The 16,919-nt window shown below is 36.4% G+C and overlaps 4 protein-coding genes across 5 annotated transcripts; 1 reads left to right on the top strand and 3 right to left on the bottom strand.

The window, feature by feature from the left end:
• Positions 1–228: 228 nt before the first annotated feature.
• On the bottom strand, positions 229–1,936 carry LOC149040632 (large ribosomal subunit protein uL14-like). Its single transcript, XM_089182595.1, has 4 exons — positions 1,826–1,936; positions 1,319–1,390; positions 624–665; positions 229–353 (listed from the first exon to the last, which is right to left on the bottom strand). The coding sequence occupies exons 1-4, from the start codon at positions 1,878–1,880 to the stop codon at positions 271–273; spliced, it is 252 nt and encodes an 83-aa protein (XP_089038721.1). The 5' UTR covers positions 1,881–1,936; the 3' UTR covers positions 229–270.
• A 129-nt stretch (positions 1,937–2,065) lies between these two features.
• LOC149040631 (INO80 complex subunit C-like) lies at positions 2,066–4,544 on the bottom strand. The gene is made up of 5 exons (XM_089182591.1): positions 4,410–4,544; positions 4,232–4,348; positions 4,020–4,119; positions 2,947–3,014; positions 2,066–2,280 (listed from the first exon to the last, which is right to left on the bottom strand). Exons 1-5 carry the CDS (start codon positions 4,521–4,523, stop codon positions 2,155–2,157), a joined length of 525 nt encoding a protein of 174 aa, XP_089038717.1. The 5' UTR covers positions 4,524–4,544; the 3' UTR covers positions 2,066–2,154.
• On the top strand, positions 4,088–12,153 carry LOC113673022 (coiled-coil domain-containing protein 148). 2 transcript variants are annotated; one of them, XM_089182566.1, is made up of 13 exons: positions 4,088–4,743; positions 5,198–5,638; positions 6,192–6,510; positions 7,465–7,609; positions 7,748–7,954; positions 8,127–8,267; positions 9,039–9,157; positions 9,598–9,715; positions 10,019–10,069; positions 10,634–10,723; positions 10,891–11,030; positions 11,146–11,189; positions 11,715–11,810. In XM_089182566.1, the coding sequence occupies exons 1-12, from the start codon at positions 4,683–4,685 to the stop codon at positions 11,147–11,149; spliced, it is 1,836 nt and encodes a 611-aa protein (XP_089038692.1). In that variant the 5' UTR covers positions 4,088–4,682; the 3' UTR covers positions 11,150–11,189; positions 11,715–11,810. The 2 variants fall into 2 exon arrangements, with proteins under 2 accessions (XP_089038692.1, XP_089038691.1); XM_089182565.1 differs by lacking the exon at positions 11,146–11,189 and having other exon boundaries at positions 11,715–12,153.
• LOC149040630 (protein downstream neighbor of son homolog) lies at positions 12,074–16,837 on the bottom strand. The gene is made up of 3 exons (XM_089182572.1): positions 15,082–16,837; positions 13,418–13,869; positions 12,074–12,609 (listed from the first exon to the last, which is right to left on the bottom strand). The coding sequence occupies exons 1-3, from the start codon at positions 15,995–15,997 to the stop codon at positions 12,313–12,315; spliced, it is 1,665 nt and encodes a 554-aa protein (XP_089038698.1). The 5' UTR covers positions 15,998–16,837; the 3' UTR covers positions 12,074–12,312.
• Positions 16,838–16,919: the final 82 nt, after the last annotated feature.

Below are 16,919 nucleotides of genomic sequence, written 5' to 3'. Positions count from 1 at the left end.
AGTTTTGATTTCAGGGGGAATAAAGGGTAAGTGAACTTATGTACCACACCAAATGAATGACCAATATTGCACATATGCAAAAATTGGCAGGGGTCAGCTGTTCCTCTGACAACTAAAACTGACAATTGTTGCCAGCCTCTTATTTTTTCAATCTCCCCTGACTGACAGACTGACACAGGCAAAAATATGTGAAAATCAGAAGGTTCAATACATCAGATGACAGCTGTGTGTAGTCAGAGGAGTTTAATTTTGACACATGTTCTGTACATTTCATTGAATGCTGCCAGCATTTGAGGCAATCCTTGGCCACAGATCTGCACATTCCTTGGCTACAGGGCCAGTGATAGCAGAGCCTATAAAGATAACAAGAGACTTGTCACAATTATCTTTAAAAATACAATCACAATAAGGATGCAAATTCTATTACTTGATTTGACACCTCATAAAACTTCACCATCAACCTACACATTCAACTTTGATTCAGTCAACAAAAACACTTTGTTAACTAGCATCTTTTTTTCAAATAATTCACATTGTTGTTCACCAAACTGTCAGTTGCGATAAATCCTTATCAGCTGCATCTATCTTGTATTAAAAGTCTGTCACAGTTTGCTTTCTTTTACCTTTCATCTCTCCTTTGTTATTCACTATGACTCCTGCATTATCTGTAAAGAAAGAATATCCATACACAATTCTTGTTTACTCAAAATAAAATACAAAGACCCCATAAAGCCTAAGCAATGCTTGACAATCCTCAATTTTCCTTTTTCTTTGATTTTGATTGACCAAGAGTGGAATTACAAGTATACCAGGAAAAAAGAGAGAAAGAGTTCTGTGAGTGCTCTATTTCACTTGAATTTTTCAAAATTTCCATGAAATGTCAGACTTTAGATAAACCATGATATTGACACTAATCAGTTATTTGTTTGCTGCATATGCTGTCACTTCTTATAAAACCACAAATTAACAATTGGTTCATACATCAGCATGTGTTCAGCGAGATATGAAGCATGCAGGAACTTTGGAGAGCACAAAAGATGCGTAAGGGTGGCTCGAGGTGTAGCCCAGAGCAACTCTAGCTTCTTGAGTGCTCTCCAAACTTCCCAAGTGCTTCATATCTCGATGAACACACAGCTGACATATGAACCAATTGTTTTATAACATTTTCAATTTTTTTTCTCAATGGATTTGTTTGCTGATGTCATGAGCGTGCACAATAGGAATATGAAGCACACTCATGCAATTGAATTTGATTAGACAAATTTACTAGCTATGTTATAATGTTATTTAATTCAGTCACTTGAGTCATGAAGCATACCTTCAAAGTAAATGAACAGCCCATTCTTCCTTCTAAATGCCTTCCGTTGTCTGATAACTACCGCAGGCATTACTAAAAAATAAAAGATTAAAAAATATTTACTAAAAGACAAGCAGAGACTTGGAGGAACATGGTTAATGTCTGAACCCTTTAAACCCTAACATCAGTATACAGATTCTCCACACTCACTCACACGGCGCGAAAATGGTTGCTTTAGCGCAGTTAAATATCTCTTTACTTCTTTCTTTGAGCTACTGTGCATATGAGGCTTCAAAACATGCAATAAGTCACTCGTCTCTTCCGCCAAGATTCCCCCATTCTTACGTAAACTTCCAACGTATTCGAAAGTATCACAACCATTTTTGACGAACACTGACAAAAGTTCGAAAATCTCTTTCTTTGCTGTCCACGGAACCGCATAGAACTCTCCATACCCCGGAAATAGGTGCGAGACAATGTTCCCCAAAGCGTTTCTTTCGTAAAGTTCCCTCGACCTATCGTTCATACCTTCACCTCGCAGGTAAAATTTGCCTTTGTTTACTTGGTGCTCATCGTCTGCCATGTTGTTACCAGGTTTATCACGGGATTGCGTGACAGGTGATGTGACATCATTGAATCCTTGAAGAGGGAAGACGAAAGGGTAAGGGGAAGAAGGGCTTGAAAGAAAGCTGAATAAAATTTATTGAAACTAAGCACTTTGTTTTTTATGCATCAAAATCAAAAACCAACTCAAGGAAAGACACAATATTTCACAGAAATAACTTGAGTTCTTTTTTTATTTCAACTATTTACATGATTAAATTAACATCCAAAATTCCATATACAATTAACTTAATTCATGTAGCTGCCGCTTTCCGCAAGGTCAGATACCCGCTGACAATATCCATAGGCAAACTACGAATTGAACCAAATTCCATGGAGTTGTTGTATTGTATTCCAGTTCTCGGGTCTTTGTATTTAGCCTGAAAAGGACAAGAATTTGATTTTTTATCCTTGACAAAAATCTTAAATGCCTTGCAGCCTAACATTTTTGTAGCTCTGATCTTTACAGAATGGTCACAATCTCCACACATAATGTACACACTAGGACATCCCAAAAAATTGAACACCTTAGGTGAGGAATTCAGAATGTGAAAAAGTACAACTCTGTACAACTACCTGCAAAACTGTTTAAGTTGAAATAATTGTTTCTTCTCCTTGTTAATGCTCTAGTGCTTAAAGAGGATAGTTAACAAAAACTAGTTCCCTGCAGGACAGTCAGTCACCTTGATCTGCCAAAAAGTTTGTTCCTAATTTACACAAAAAATAACAATCCAGAAGAAAAAAACTAAAACAGATCATAACACAAGGTCAGAGGCTGGATTAGCTAAATTAAACCTACATTTCATAAATGACGAAAAACATAAACAGAACACACAATCAGACTCTGTCAGTGTAAAACTACATTGTATTTCTCTGCCAAAAAACAATTTGACACTGATTCCTTTTCACTCAAGTCAATAAAATCTGACACTTCATCATCTCTTGCATCTGACTTGTTCAGACGCGATGACAAGGAGCCAGTGAACTATCAAGACTATTTACAAATAAATACTTAAAAATGGGAATGTCATTCAAATACCACTTACTGGTAAGCCAGAGAGGTCAGCATATTTTTTGGCTGGTTTGAATGAAGGTGGGGCATCTACGCTGCTGTCTGGAGATACAAAATGAGATTACTACTGAAAAACCAAGTCATGCCTAACATTCTATCCAGCTTAACCCTTGGTGTACCTTAGGGCTCAAGAGATACCATTTACTAACTGAGTTTGAGGTCTGCACTGTAACTTATGGACCAAGTTTTTTTCTGCTCAGAGTTAGAGCCCTTCAGCACAATGTGTGAGGGACCATAAATCCAGGTAAAAAAACTGAGAATTTGTAACTTCCTTTTTTCATTATTATTATTATAATTACTATTATTTTGTGATACATTTAAATTACAGACAATACTATATGGACATCACTTAAGAGAAAAAAAAATTAAGAGGATACAACTACATGGCTTTTTGCTTTAACCTACTGTAGGCTGTTTCAACATAAAATGCCAGAGGAAAGAGGCTCAAGAGACAATCTATGAGACAGTGAAAATGAGGTTATAAAGGAAGAGAAAACACTGAACTGGGGACTCAATCTTCTATTCAACAAATTTGGATCAAATATCTCGCAACTAAAAATAGAGATGGATTTTTTTTGTTTTTGAAAGCATTAGGTCTCAAACCAATTATGAAGGATAAGTTCTGATAAGGTCTGTATCCTGTAGTGTTGCAAAGTGTTTGTCATTTATCAACCATTACTTAAACTTTTGCCAAATGGTACAAAATCAAAACAGGTGAGTTAGGTTCTCTAATTCAGCTTCCCAAAAGGTGCACATGTACTTATTTTTAATACCTATTTTCCTTAGAAGATCATTTGGTGCTGGTCCTAAGGTAAAATAGTTTGGACTGAAAAGTTCTGTAATGTACGGTATGGACCAAGAAAATAAGGTTAGTAAAATATTTATTGTATCTTTGAGTTCAAATGGAAGAGGAGGAAAGATTTCAATTAAAAAAATAAAAAAATTTGTGGGCCAAATTGTGAAATACGGCTGGCTAAGTTGACCAATCATGGCGCATAAACTGACTGAGAGATAAAATAAATGATAACCATAAGCTGGGCTACTTACATGTTGGATCATCTTGTTTCCATGGCAGTCCCCTTTCTAACGTCATTATTTGTTTTAAATTTTTCCATATCCTTTTCTTGCCTGCATTGACACCAGAGTGCTGAAGTATGAACAAAATTTATCATATGTTTTAATCATATACATCTTTGAGAAGACACAAATTACCTCTTACTTTTACTACAAAAAATTTGTAGCATAGTAACCAAACTTACTTCGAAATTAGAATCTTTGAACACAAAGTGGCCGTTTGGCTGAGTACTGGCCTCGCTGACAGCACTATATGATGAAGGACTACTTGATGTTGAATCTAACTCGTCAGCTACACAGGGCTAAAGCAAAAGAAAACATCAGAAAACTGAATTTAAATGTTTTAAAAATAGATTAAATTACAGTTAAAGGTCTTTTTCGCTTGCTTGGAGGAGCGGCAGCCACGGCAGGGCTCGATGGACGCTTTGGTTTTTTACTCCTGCTCGAAGGCCTACTTGACGCCATCTTGGATAGCATGAAAACGAGACGAAAGTTGGTAGTTTGTTAGAATGAAAACGAGGTGAATTTGAAGTTTCAAAATGGCGCCCGCGTAGAAATGTTGTTGACAGTGGAGACGGTTGTCACTGAGCGATTTTTCAAGAAATTTAATAATGTAGGACCCTGACTTTTACTTTAATGAGTGGACGGGATCTTAGGAAGTTTGTGAACTTCCACAGAACTGCCATCGGGGCCGCAGGTAGGGATCAAATAACAAAATTGTTAAATGATTTCCAAAGATCAGCAGCAGCTTTTAAATGAAATTATTTCACTCTGCATATTTACATTGTTTTTTATGATTTCATTGTTTGGAGGATATTTTAAGTCTTTTGTAATGTATACTTTGATTTGATTACATTTATTTGTGTGAAGTTCACTGTTTTATTAATGTTTTGTATACAATCATGAGCCCCCGATAAATATTTTTATTTACTTACCTACTTAAGCTTACTAACTGACTGATTTATTTTACAACTGTAAAATGTTAATTTTTTTAGTGTTTTCGAAATGGCACAGGTGTCATATTAAGATGCAAAGAACCTTAAAATGTGTTATGTTATATAAGTAACAAGCCGAGTCTTGAAGTTCTGAGATAAGATAATTTTCTTCTAAGTATTAAAATATGAAGTCAGGTATCTTTACTGATTTTGCAGATAGTTCACTTGTAAACCGCTTTATAGAAGGACATGGTAGTAATCAGTATAGACCAGCTGATTATGACAAACTTCAAGCCATCGCTCAGCTCAGGAAAGCTGCTGGAAACAAAACCTTTCAAAAAGTAGAAAAGATAACCAGAGCTAACAAAGAGAAAAAGGAACAGAATCTTATTCAGCAGCACAAAGCCTGTTGGTCAAAAGAAAAAATAAGACTTCATAGTGTACAGCGAAAACTACAAAGTGAAATTGATGCATTGAGACCTGGAAGTCCTCTTGACTACAGCTCAATTAAGGAGTTCTTTCAAGATCTGGAAATCTATGAGGAAGTGCTTAGTGAAGACAGCACTGAGTTTAAGAAAAGCACTATTCAACCATTATGGGATTTAAGAGAAGACTTGCAGTTCTGGCTTGGAGAGAACAGAGACAGAATTGTGATGGGTCAGTCAGAACCTTTAATTTCTTAATTATTTAATCAATTTTTTAGAATTTGCAAGTTCTCTTGACATGGTCATGTTTTAACCCTTTAACTCCCAGAAGTGATCAACATGAAACTTCTCCCGGTAATATCCTGACATTATCCAGTAAACAGGTAATGAGGATATTCAAACTTATCAGGTAGTAGTTTTTATCTTGATCTAACACCAAATACTGATAACTAATTTATAAGGAGATCTGTAGCAGCGAGATAGGAGAATTAACAATAAAATCTTGGAAGTTGTGCTCAGTGTTTCATTTATCTTTCAGGTTTATTATGTAAATTTTGTTCTCTCTTCAAGGTCAACATGAAATAGGCACTCAGTAGGAAATTGTGAATTAATTAATTTATTTGGCAGATGCAAGATTTGGCCTTTTAAAATTGGTATGGCTAAACCCTGAGTAATAATTTCTTTCAGGAAGAATAATGCTGCCAACATGTGGCAAAGAAACACTTAGTAAGCTGAGCTTGCCCAGATACCCTAATCTCTAATACTGCTTTTGATAATCTTTCTAGGAGTTGCTGACAAAGAACATGCAGATGTGCTCAAAATTGTGGAATCAGTCAAAATGCAGCAGCGCATAGTGATAGACAAACTTCAAATGGAACAAGAACACCTTGAACAAGAACTGGAGAGTTTATCATTGCATGAAATTACAGGATTAGGAGTGGTGTCTGATGTTGGTATAGAGACAGGCATCCCTGATGAGGCATTTTATTTGGACTGTCCTGATGAACAGTTAAAGGATACTGTTTTGGAAGAGTTCCTTCTTCTGGATAAGAAATATGAAGCTCAGTTGGAGTACTTAAATCTGAAATATCAAAATGTCAAACAGTAAGTACCATGAATCCTTAAGTTAAGGACAATCTTCTCACACCTCCTCCCTCCTTATCACTTGTGGAATAAAAGTCTTATTTGGAAATCTTCTCGATTCTGACTAGTGTCTTGATTGTAGTGTTGGTCCCTGAATTTGTTTTATATTAACCTTTTAATTCCCAAACCAACTTTGATTTCTCCTTACTGTAAACCATACGATTCTTATAATGTTAGTTCAGAGAATGTAGTACTGGATCAACTAATTATCCTAAAATTGATAGTTTTCTTTATTCTCATCACTTGTCTGGTTGATATTGTATTGATATTGTAAGAAGAATGTCTGTCTTGGTCACTCATGGGAGCTAAAGGGTTAACTAACATTTACATGTAAAATTACTTTTACCAGAAATGCCACTTCATCTAAGGGCCACCTTTTCTTCTCCTGGATCTTCTGTCAGACCTTTAAACTGCCCTCCTGCTGTGATTCAGAGCTAGATTAGCTTCTTATAATTCTAACTTAAAGAACACAACACAGTGATTCTTCAAGTATTTTTTACGTGATATTCAATAGCTCATTTTGCCCTGGAGATTACCTTTTCTCAGTTTCCTGGATCACCGGTCAACAAAATGATTCCATTCAGAACTTTAATATTGGTCTATAAGAAGTATTGTGTCTCAACAAATTCACAAAGCTTGTCCCATTTTGATAGAGAGACAAGGAGTACTGTTTCTCCTCTTGGGTGCACTGGTAAGGCCTTTGTAGGTCACTCATCAGTATTCACTAGGTTTCATGACAGCTCACTGATAACACATTTACAATACTCCTGCATGGAGAGAGGTACCTGCAAAAACATGTTGATTGACCTTAGTCAGGAATCCCTGGACCTACATGTAGTTATTAGTTATTATTAAAAAGATATGAATTAAGAGATGCATTGATATTTAAGGACAGTGTAATTATTTTTCTTTCAGATCTAGCACTGGAGGATGGTCAAAGCATGATCATTTGCACTTTGTCCATGTAATGGAACAGTACCCACCTGAGATGCCAAACAGAAGAATGCTCTATATTGACAGGATGCTTAGGGAAATCTCACACAAGACTCGCTCACAGCTGGTACTAAGAGGTTTTCTTTTTTTACTAGATGACAACATTTCCATCAAATTTTGGCATTGATGATAAATTCAATACATGTTTTTGATACTCAGTCACAATTCTGAAATAGGTCAATTTTTAAGTTACATTATGTTTTAGGTTGAACATGAAGAATGGTTTGTTGCACACAAATTTTACCAAGAGCAGTTTTCCAGCACACTTCGTTCCTGGGTGCATGATAGACAAGATTTACTCATAAAAGTTAAGGTAACATTTATTGATGCATGGACAGCTTATGAGGAAGCCACAGAGAAAGCCAAAACTAGAAAGAAACAGGAACACATCTGTCAAGAACTCTATAAGAAGGTTGGTCCTGGGCAGTTCTTTGGAATTTCATTTGAATTTAGTGTAGAAATACTGCAGAACAATCTGGCCATGTGGTCTTGGGGAGTGATGCATGTAGAAAGACTCTAGGCTCACAGGTACAATTCAGTCTTTACTACCAATACTTCTAACTTTTGTGTTCAACCTCCAACAGGTACTTGCATTCCGTGAACAGAAGCTTGAGGCACTAAAGCTGCAAGCTGCTATTGCTGAAAAACAGCAGGAGGAAGAGGAAGAACAACTAAGGGCTGCTGAAGAGAGGGAAAGAAAGCTCAGAGATAAAAAACATAGGCAGGTATGATGAAGCTGATTTAAAGATATTGAATAAATATTATTTTGTCAATTAACAGATTAATTCTTGCATCACCTACTTGTATATAATTTTATTATCCAACTGCACCTAATAGAGTGAAATAATGTACAAATATCCTGCGATATTGTATGTTTATTTAGACAGTTGGTTATTTTGTACTGTAAAAAAATCCTGTTTAGCCAGTCAGCTGTGCATGCTACGCTTCTCTATCTGCTTTGCTTTTTCCATCTTGTGGGAAATGAGCAGAAAGACTTTGCAGAAAAAAAGCAGTTGGATGATAAATGTCTTATTAGATGTTTTGGTGTATAGTATCACTGTATTTTTACAAGTTGTCATATTTTTACCTGGCTTACAGGCTTGTCAAAATATGGTACAACTTGTAAAAATGCTCAGCAATACTACACACCAAAACATCTAATAAGATATGTATATACCCCATGGACAAACACGCTTGAGCAAACGGTAAAATTGTTAGGATTTTTAAGCTAAGGCTACCTCAGGTATTGCAAAATGTGGCAGCTACTTAATACTCAGCGGTACCTGCTTTTTACCAATAGCCCTCTTTTGCAAAATGCAAAGAAATCCATGCCCAATTCCAGCTAAAATTATTGGTGAGTCTGGTGTTTGTTTGACAGTGACCGACAATCACCCCTTGAAGTAGGTTGTGAAGTAAATCAAGATGTATGTGTAATTATTTTAGTATTTTTGTTGGATGGGAACTTCTTGTATGATGTAGCAAAAACTTTCTTGCAGATCCAGGAATTTAAAGATTTGAAAGAGAGGGAAAGAGAGCTTTCAGCCCAAGAGGAAAGAAAAAGACTGGCTGAGCTTCAAGAAAAAATGGCGGAGCAAGCTGCATGGGATAGAGAAAGGTACAGTTTCTATTGTTGTATATTTTTAGAAATGATGATGATTTAAATCATTTTTAACTTCAAATCTACCAGTGTTTGATACTTATGAATTAGCTGGTTAGCAGTTGCAGTCCTTGACAAAAATTTGGTCTTCTAAAGCTCACCTACATAGCTTACTTAAGCATATGAACACAATTTACTTCAATTAGCAGCCATTTTTCTTTTTATGTACAACTTATGTTGAGATCTTCACCTCTGAAAACTTTCTTGTAATTTTAAGTTCTTGTACTTTTAGGAATTGGTTGGTAAAAGATTAATGTATTTTTAAATTTGGTCCAGTACTTCACATCTCTGTTACAGATACCAATTGCCAAACCAGTAACATATGTTAGCCTGTAGACAAGGTGAAGAGAAGTGTGCAATGAACATTCCTATCACTGACTGACTTAATGTCTTTCCAGAGTACAGTATCGCAAGGAGCAGTTAAAACTGCAGGAAGAAGAAAAGCAAAAAGCCAGAGAGTTGGCTATTGAACAAGAAAATGAAAAACAACGACGTCTGGATAAACTTAGAGCACAGGCATGTGGTAGTGCTGTTGTTTCATTCAGCGACTTTAGAATGAAAATGAAAAAAAGGTCTTCACAAGTGAAGTGAAACTAAAGAAATTGTAAAAAACAGAAGTTGAAAAAATTTAGGCTTTGTCAAGGCTAGAGCCTGTGCCCTCCTCAGATATGGGTAGAGCCTTACTTCCCTCTGTGCTACAAAAGCACATGTTTGGAACAAGGCAAATTTTATTTACTTCATTTTTTTGACTTCACATTATCTTTTGGTAAACAGATTTCCCATTATTGTAAAAAGTCATCTTTAATTTTTTTTCTTAAGGTACAAGTTCATGTAGAGGACGATCCAGAGAGATTATACAAACAAACAGAGGTAAGTGGTGAAAAAAAGGTTACCAGAGGCATGAATCATGTCGGAAAGGAAAGAAAAGGTGAATAATTTGTCAGAAAGAACAATTCTGAGTCCTATGTGAGGCACTGGTGTGAGTGTAGCATGTGTGAATGTTATATTATGTAACAATGCAAATATTTGATGTGTACTTTGGGTTGTAACTTAAAGCTGTTTTTGTCAGTGTGTTATCCATTTCTAACTCTGTCATTGCATTAAACAACCATGGTCATAGCTGTTTCTTCTGGTAGCAAGATTTAGCAGAATAAAGCCAGTAATTTTGAAGCAAACATTTCCCCATTACATTACTTTATGTGAAACTTGTAACTCCTGTTAATTTCTTGTTATCGGTTGAACAACTAGGAGCAACAACTTACCCGAGGTGCCAATCTCCATCATCTTTCATTCTTTTCAGCCCTCTTTGTTTGTATGAATCAAAGCTAGACACCACATAACCTGTATCCAGACCCAAAAACATCCACAGGGGTCACTTCAACAAAATAAAAAAGCCAGTACTTAGAACCAATGTTAGTTTCTTCCATTTTCCAGGCATCCCAAGCACGTATGGCCAGTATGTACGAGGAAGAACTTGACCTTCAACAACCTCTCTTTGCTGTCCATGGATATGATGAAAAAAAGGTTAAATGCACTCAATATGTCATTGTTATCTTTATCTGCCACAAATTTAGTCAGTCACTGTGATAAACCAATTCAGTTATGATACATAACCCTGAAAGAACAATCCCAGATGGAAAGTTTCATTGCCAGTCGAAGCTGGAATCATGAAACTTTGTTGCTGCTTTTAGGTGGCGGCAGACAGAAGATTAAAGGTTGAAAATGCTCTGAGAGAAGCTGGCATCCATCACACTGATTATGCAAGAAGAATCATGGCCTCCATCAAACCTCCTCAGGAACCAAGAAAGGATCAGCATTCAACTGTGTTCAAGTATGGTTGATTTTTTTATTATTATTTGTTGTAGGCTCTTAATCCAGACCTTAGGCTTTGCTTATTACATTAAAACCAATTTTATGTATTTATAACCATCCCTTTCTCCTTTCAGCTAGCACCATGCAGGGCCACAAAGCTTTTTCCCATCCTCATAAGGGTTTTTTTTTTTTAATGTTTTAATTAAATTAAAGGGAGGTATGAGTCATATGATATTATAAATTGTCCTAAAAAGTTTCAGGTCTATTTTATTAAATGTTCACATAAAGGCTAACTTCAATTTGAGTTGTTGGGTGACAGAAATATAATTGGCAGATGTTGTCGAAAAAAAGTTTTGATGACAGAAATACCTTCAAGGAAAAGGGAAAAGTACTTTTTGAGCAAGAATTTGCAACACGGGCATTTGAGAAAAAAGACTTGCAAAAGTTTTTGTTCTGTACTTTAAAACAATATTGGTTGTATTGACATTCTCTCAGCCGGTGTTGAATACACTGAAGTACAAGTGCATGGAGTATTCAAGTGATATGGAATCTTAAGTAGCCTTATGACTGATTACAGCATGTAGCATGGCAAGCATTCAATCAAGAGTCCTCAGAATACTTAATATGCCCTTGACTAATATGAGTGCTATAGGGTAACAAATGATTTCATTCCCAATCTGAGGGTTATGTATTTATTTTGCAGAAATGACTGATGCATATGCTGATGTGGTTTGTGAAGATATGGTTATTTAAGTGACAGTCTCCTTTGGTTATACATGATTGCTTTACAGAAAAAATGTGGAATGGACAGTTACACTTTATTATTTATCATAAAATATGCAAATTGAGGCCTTATTGATTTGGCCCCGGTTGTTGAAGCAGCAAATAAATCTCTATCTGGTGGAAAGCAAGCTTTTGATGACACTTAAGCGCCAGATAGCAATTTATCCATTTTTAGATAACAATTAGACAAGTACCTCTTATTTCTAATTAGTCCTACAATTATAATACAACATTTCATGCGAAGCTGTACATTTGGAAAAATATGATTTTCATGTCTGTGGATGGATACTCATAATTTATTGTCTGTATAAACCATAAATAATAAAATTAAAACATTTGTTTCTTGGTTATGTTAGAAAGGCTCCCTTCATAAAATTCAGATCCCTTTAGAATCTAGTTAAGCCAAGTACACTTCTGCTGCCCTGTAAATATTGATTGCATTAAGATCCAGCTGCATTTTAAATTCAAACAACTGTACTTGCAGTGGAAAAATTATTTAAATGGCTGCAGTGTCTTACTCAAGTTGTCCAAGAGAAAAGTTTGTCTTTGCAGCTAAGGTCTTTTAAACACATTTCCTTAAGTTTTTCTGCCTCCAGGTAGTGTCTCCACTGTCCATGTGAGATACTTTGCTGTAAGTTACACCCACTCTGATTATAGTTTTCCTCTGTTTTAATGCTTGGGACATTAAATGCTACTGATGGTTGGTGCACAAAGAAGGTGGCTTTGAAGTCTCCTCCTTGTGATTCCCTCAGTAGATGACACAGTTCATACAGACAGCCAGGAAGGATTGGACCAGAAATCTCCAGGCTGTATAACTAAAAGGATATCATCACAATTAGAGCACCCTTCATTTAAGAGTTGAAAAACCCAAAACCTAGTAAGTAATCATAGTCACCAATTACAGCAATGAAAACATCTTAAGGAACCAATGAAAATTCACAGTAAACTAAACAAATCATCTGAAGTGCTGGAAATAAATGTGCGTTATTGACCAAGCTTGTTTGATTAAGATGGCTACATATTGACCAAGTTCTTTTTTTGTGCACAATAAACCCATGAGAGTAGTTTATATTTTCTTTGTTTTTCTTGTCATCTGCAGCTTTTTGCAACTCCATTGCCCACACTGTCCAAAAATTGAAAAAAAAAAATTTAAGTCCCTTCCATGCAATGTATTTTCGCACAGGATCAAAGTGGGAAATCCCAAGCAGGCAAGAGAGGCCCATCTTGCCTGTTGGGGTAGCCAATCAAAGAACAGGATTCACTTCATATTGACCAAAGGCGCTGCCAGTGACATCATAAACAGTTATTTTCATAGCATGCGTTTTTCAGGTAAGATACTTCTCCTCTTTCCACTTAGTTTAAATTGGCAACATAAAATTTTCAGGTAAACCTAGCAAAACATCGGAGGGGAGGGGGATCACTATGCAATACTGTTAGTAGCTTCATAATAGTGGAACAAGAATAAACTGTGTTACATGTTACTGTTTTGGCCAATAGTCTCCAGAGAAAGCATAACCTTTACCTTATTGTTGCAAGAATTATCATTGATCTTATCATGATGGTAGAGCATCTGTAAAGAATAAGGTCAAGAAATATTGAAAATCAATCAAATGTATCCTATACCTGTGCCATAGCCTTAGCTTTTTGATGCTTCATGGTCCCTTGGTTTACCTTCAGACCCTTTAAAGTGGCTCCTTCAAATGCAACAGGGGCCAGCAGTGTTGGTGGCACCTGAGCTTGTGGTCCAGTGTTGGCTGTTAAACTTTTACAGTTGAGTAGGAAGTTAAACAATGCAAGAGTATCAACTCCTCTCACTAACACTGTAGAAGTTGGTTGTTGATCTAAGCTTCTTAGATTGTTCCTCTGATGTGGTGTAACAACTTTGGGGTTTAACAGTGGAAACTGTTCCTTATCAAGTCCCATGCTTTCTAGCCACTCACACTTGTCAATACTCTCATCATCAGAATCATTCCCAAGCTCAGCATCTTCCTCTTCGTCTGAGTCCTCATCCTGAGATTCAGGCCCAGACTCTTTCTTTCCTTTGACCTCCAGGTGCGGCATGGTAAAGTTAATTCCTGGGATGTGATAATATAATATTGTTATTATGAAGAAAATTAGATTCAAGAGAAAAATAGCCTTTGAAGGGTAAAATTACTGATTAAGTGATTGGGTAATTTCAAGGTAGATTATATTCAATACATCCTGAAAAAAGAAACCAGATGAACACAAGTACTAGAGGGCTAGCCCTGTAATCACTTTAAATCAGGTGAACACAGGGCATGTTGGGAAAATTCAAGATTGTGTTACTTAAACCATGATGCATTAACTGTTTGCATAATTTTGGTGAGTTTTCCCAAACCATGGGTGTTCAATTGGCTATGTGAACAAGGCAAAGTCTTCAATTGCTGTAATTGAATATAAATTTGTAAAAACACAATAAATCTAAAATGTTACATTCAAGTTTACAAATTCTTCTCTAAACAAGTGGTTGCAGCAGCTCAGTTATTTTGCTCAAAACCAGTGGCATCCTGGGAGCATTTCTTGTCTGTAGTGGTCAGTACATGTAAGCATACATACAAATATATTCTGGAGCTCAAATCACATTGTTATATTCCTGGACTTTCACTCAACAAAACGAGCACTGTGATTGGTTGATCTTGGTCACGTGCCCCTGATCAAAATCCTGACCAGGACACAATTATGCAGTTGTTGCAAGCATGCTGAATACATGTACAACAGCATGTTTTTGCCATATGATTGTTTAAGAGAAAGTCCAAATATAGAACAAAGCACCTAATGCATGGTCCCTTGGGAAACTAGTTAGTTTTGTTTTCTTGAGAGTTCTGATGTTTCCCGAGACAAAGTTAAGGGAAACATCCGGACTCTCAGGAAAACAAAACTAACTATTTCCATGGGGACCAGACTTAAGTGTATATTATATCATCCCACTGCTAACAGCTGTTTTCATTGGATCATTGTCTCATCTTGAATAAAATCACCTTGGTTACCTGCATATAAAGGTACAAGGTTACCAGCTCAAGGTTATAAGTGTCTGGTAAAGGTTTTCGATGAACTGTTTCTACAATGATTATTGCACCCATGAAACTAATCTGTACAGTGTAATTAAGTATTATCAACTGAGTTGATAACATAAATTGGCCATCTTAAAGAGTTTAAAAGCTGACGTTTTGAGCTGTAGCCCTTTGTCAGAGGGATATCGCAGCACCACAGTTTCTTTAGAAAGTTTCTCCCTTTATTCATAAACCTGTACAGTGATGTAGATTTACCTTCACTCCTCAATGCATCCCGGAAACCTTTGGTCGTGGGTGTTATAACCACTTGAACTGCATCATCCCTGTTTATTTCAGCTGCCTGAAAAAGCATAGTGTTCTGATTTGCAACTAGATAAAAGTAAGGACAAAAACCAACGCGCACCATGTTGAAGACGGAGCGAAAACTGGACACCCAGTCATGGTGAAGAGAAGATGCCATTTCTTCCGTGATTAGAAAATGTCTTTTCGAACTAGTTCTACCATCGGCTGATTTACGTGGAAAAAGTTCAAGCCACGGTAGAGAAGGGTGCATCCAAACTTTGGTAAAGGAACAAAATGATTCAGGATGAGAAGCACCGTTTCCTTTTGAATCGATTTCCTTTGTTTGGCAACGAACAAAATGTGATATACCAGCACCTTCCTCGAATGTCTTCAATGTCCCACACCAATTAAACGTCTTGGAAGAAGAAAATCTTACTTTAGTTTTTAAGCTCCAGTCTAAAGGAAAAAATTCTGAACCATCATTCTCGCCGATTTTCCCTTTAGCCACAGTTAGTGGAGAATCAGCAACGTCAGTTTCCAGGCTATTGCCAGTATTTTGCTGTTGTGAGTTATTACTTGTTTCATGAACAGTGTTTGTGGATCTATTTTCCTGATTCTCGTCCAGTCCATCGAGGGCACTAAACAGCCTGTATTTTGAAGTTTTCTCTTCTGCGGAGAGATTCGCCTTTTTCCTCGGAGAACACTTAAACGGATTCGCTCGCTTTAACGCCTGTGAGCGTCCATCTTGAATTCGTCCATTGATAGGTTTCAAGGCGTTTGAAATCCGTTTTGATGGGTTTTGAGTCAACTTCTTCTTTTTTATCTTCAATTTTATAGCTCCTGAAGGTTTTTTAAACCGAATGAGCTCAGGTGGGTGTTTTTCTTCCATGTTTAAAAGCGACAATTATTTTCCTTTAACTTTGCCAGCAACGAAGTACAATGGTTTTTATAATTTCCGCGCCAAAACATCACGTGATATTTTTTTACTAGTTCCCAAGCTTCCTCTCTTCGTCTCCTCACAACACCACATTTCAACCAAAATCTTTTTCGGTAGGTTTACTCTGAAAAATATTTCTAGGAGAAAATTTTTTTTCTCCTGATCCCTGTAATGTTCTTCTGAGTTTTTCCAAATTCCAGTTGTTAGCAATTGGTAATGATATTGGATTCACTTGACATTTATTGATTTCTACGTTCCGAAGCGTCAAGAATTTTGACGGACTGGACGTTTAATAATCGCCTTTAATAATCGCCTTGAAATAAGTTCATCAAATATAACTCCGCAAAGTAAATTGACGAGCAAAACGACTTCAAATTATCGCTGGTTACGACTTCTACCAATTGGGAGAATATTCAAGACGCCGTTTGATGCAGATAGCGCTATGATTTTGGAATATCAGTTTTAACAGCTGACAGCTACTAGCCTATTTCGGACAAAATTTCGTTTCCCTTACTTCTGTGGTTTTTTAGACAGACGCAAATTAAACTAGTGCATGTAAGATAACAAATTCTCTAAAATTTCCCATCGAATATTTTCTTAGCCTGTCAAGTCATTTCATGCGAATATTTAAAGATCCATGCCTTTTTCTTCTGCGCAAAATGTAGAGAAAATTTTATTTTGCGTGGGTAATATTTACACGAGAAAAACAGTGGTTTCTTTCCCTCGACTGATCCCTGTAATGTTCTTCTAAGTTTTTCCAAATTCCAATTGTTAATAAAGACGGTAATAAAACTGGATTCACTTGACATTTATCGATCTCTACGTTCCGAAGCGTCAAGAATTTTGACGTTTAATAATCGTCTTGAAATAAGTT

This window comes from Pocillopora damicornis, chromosome 9 (genome assembly GCF_964200805.1).
Source record: "Pocillopora damicornis chromosome 9, jaPocDami1.2, whole genome shotgun sequence".
NCBI lineage: Eukaryota > Metazoa > Cnidaria > Anthozoa > Scleractinia > Pocilloporidae > Pocillopora > Pocillopora damicornis.
This window is presented reverse-complemented; position numbering and strand designations above follow the sequence as displayed.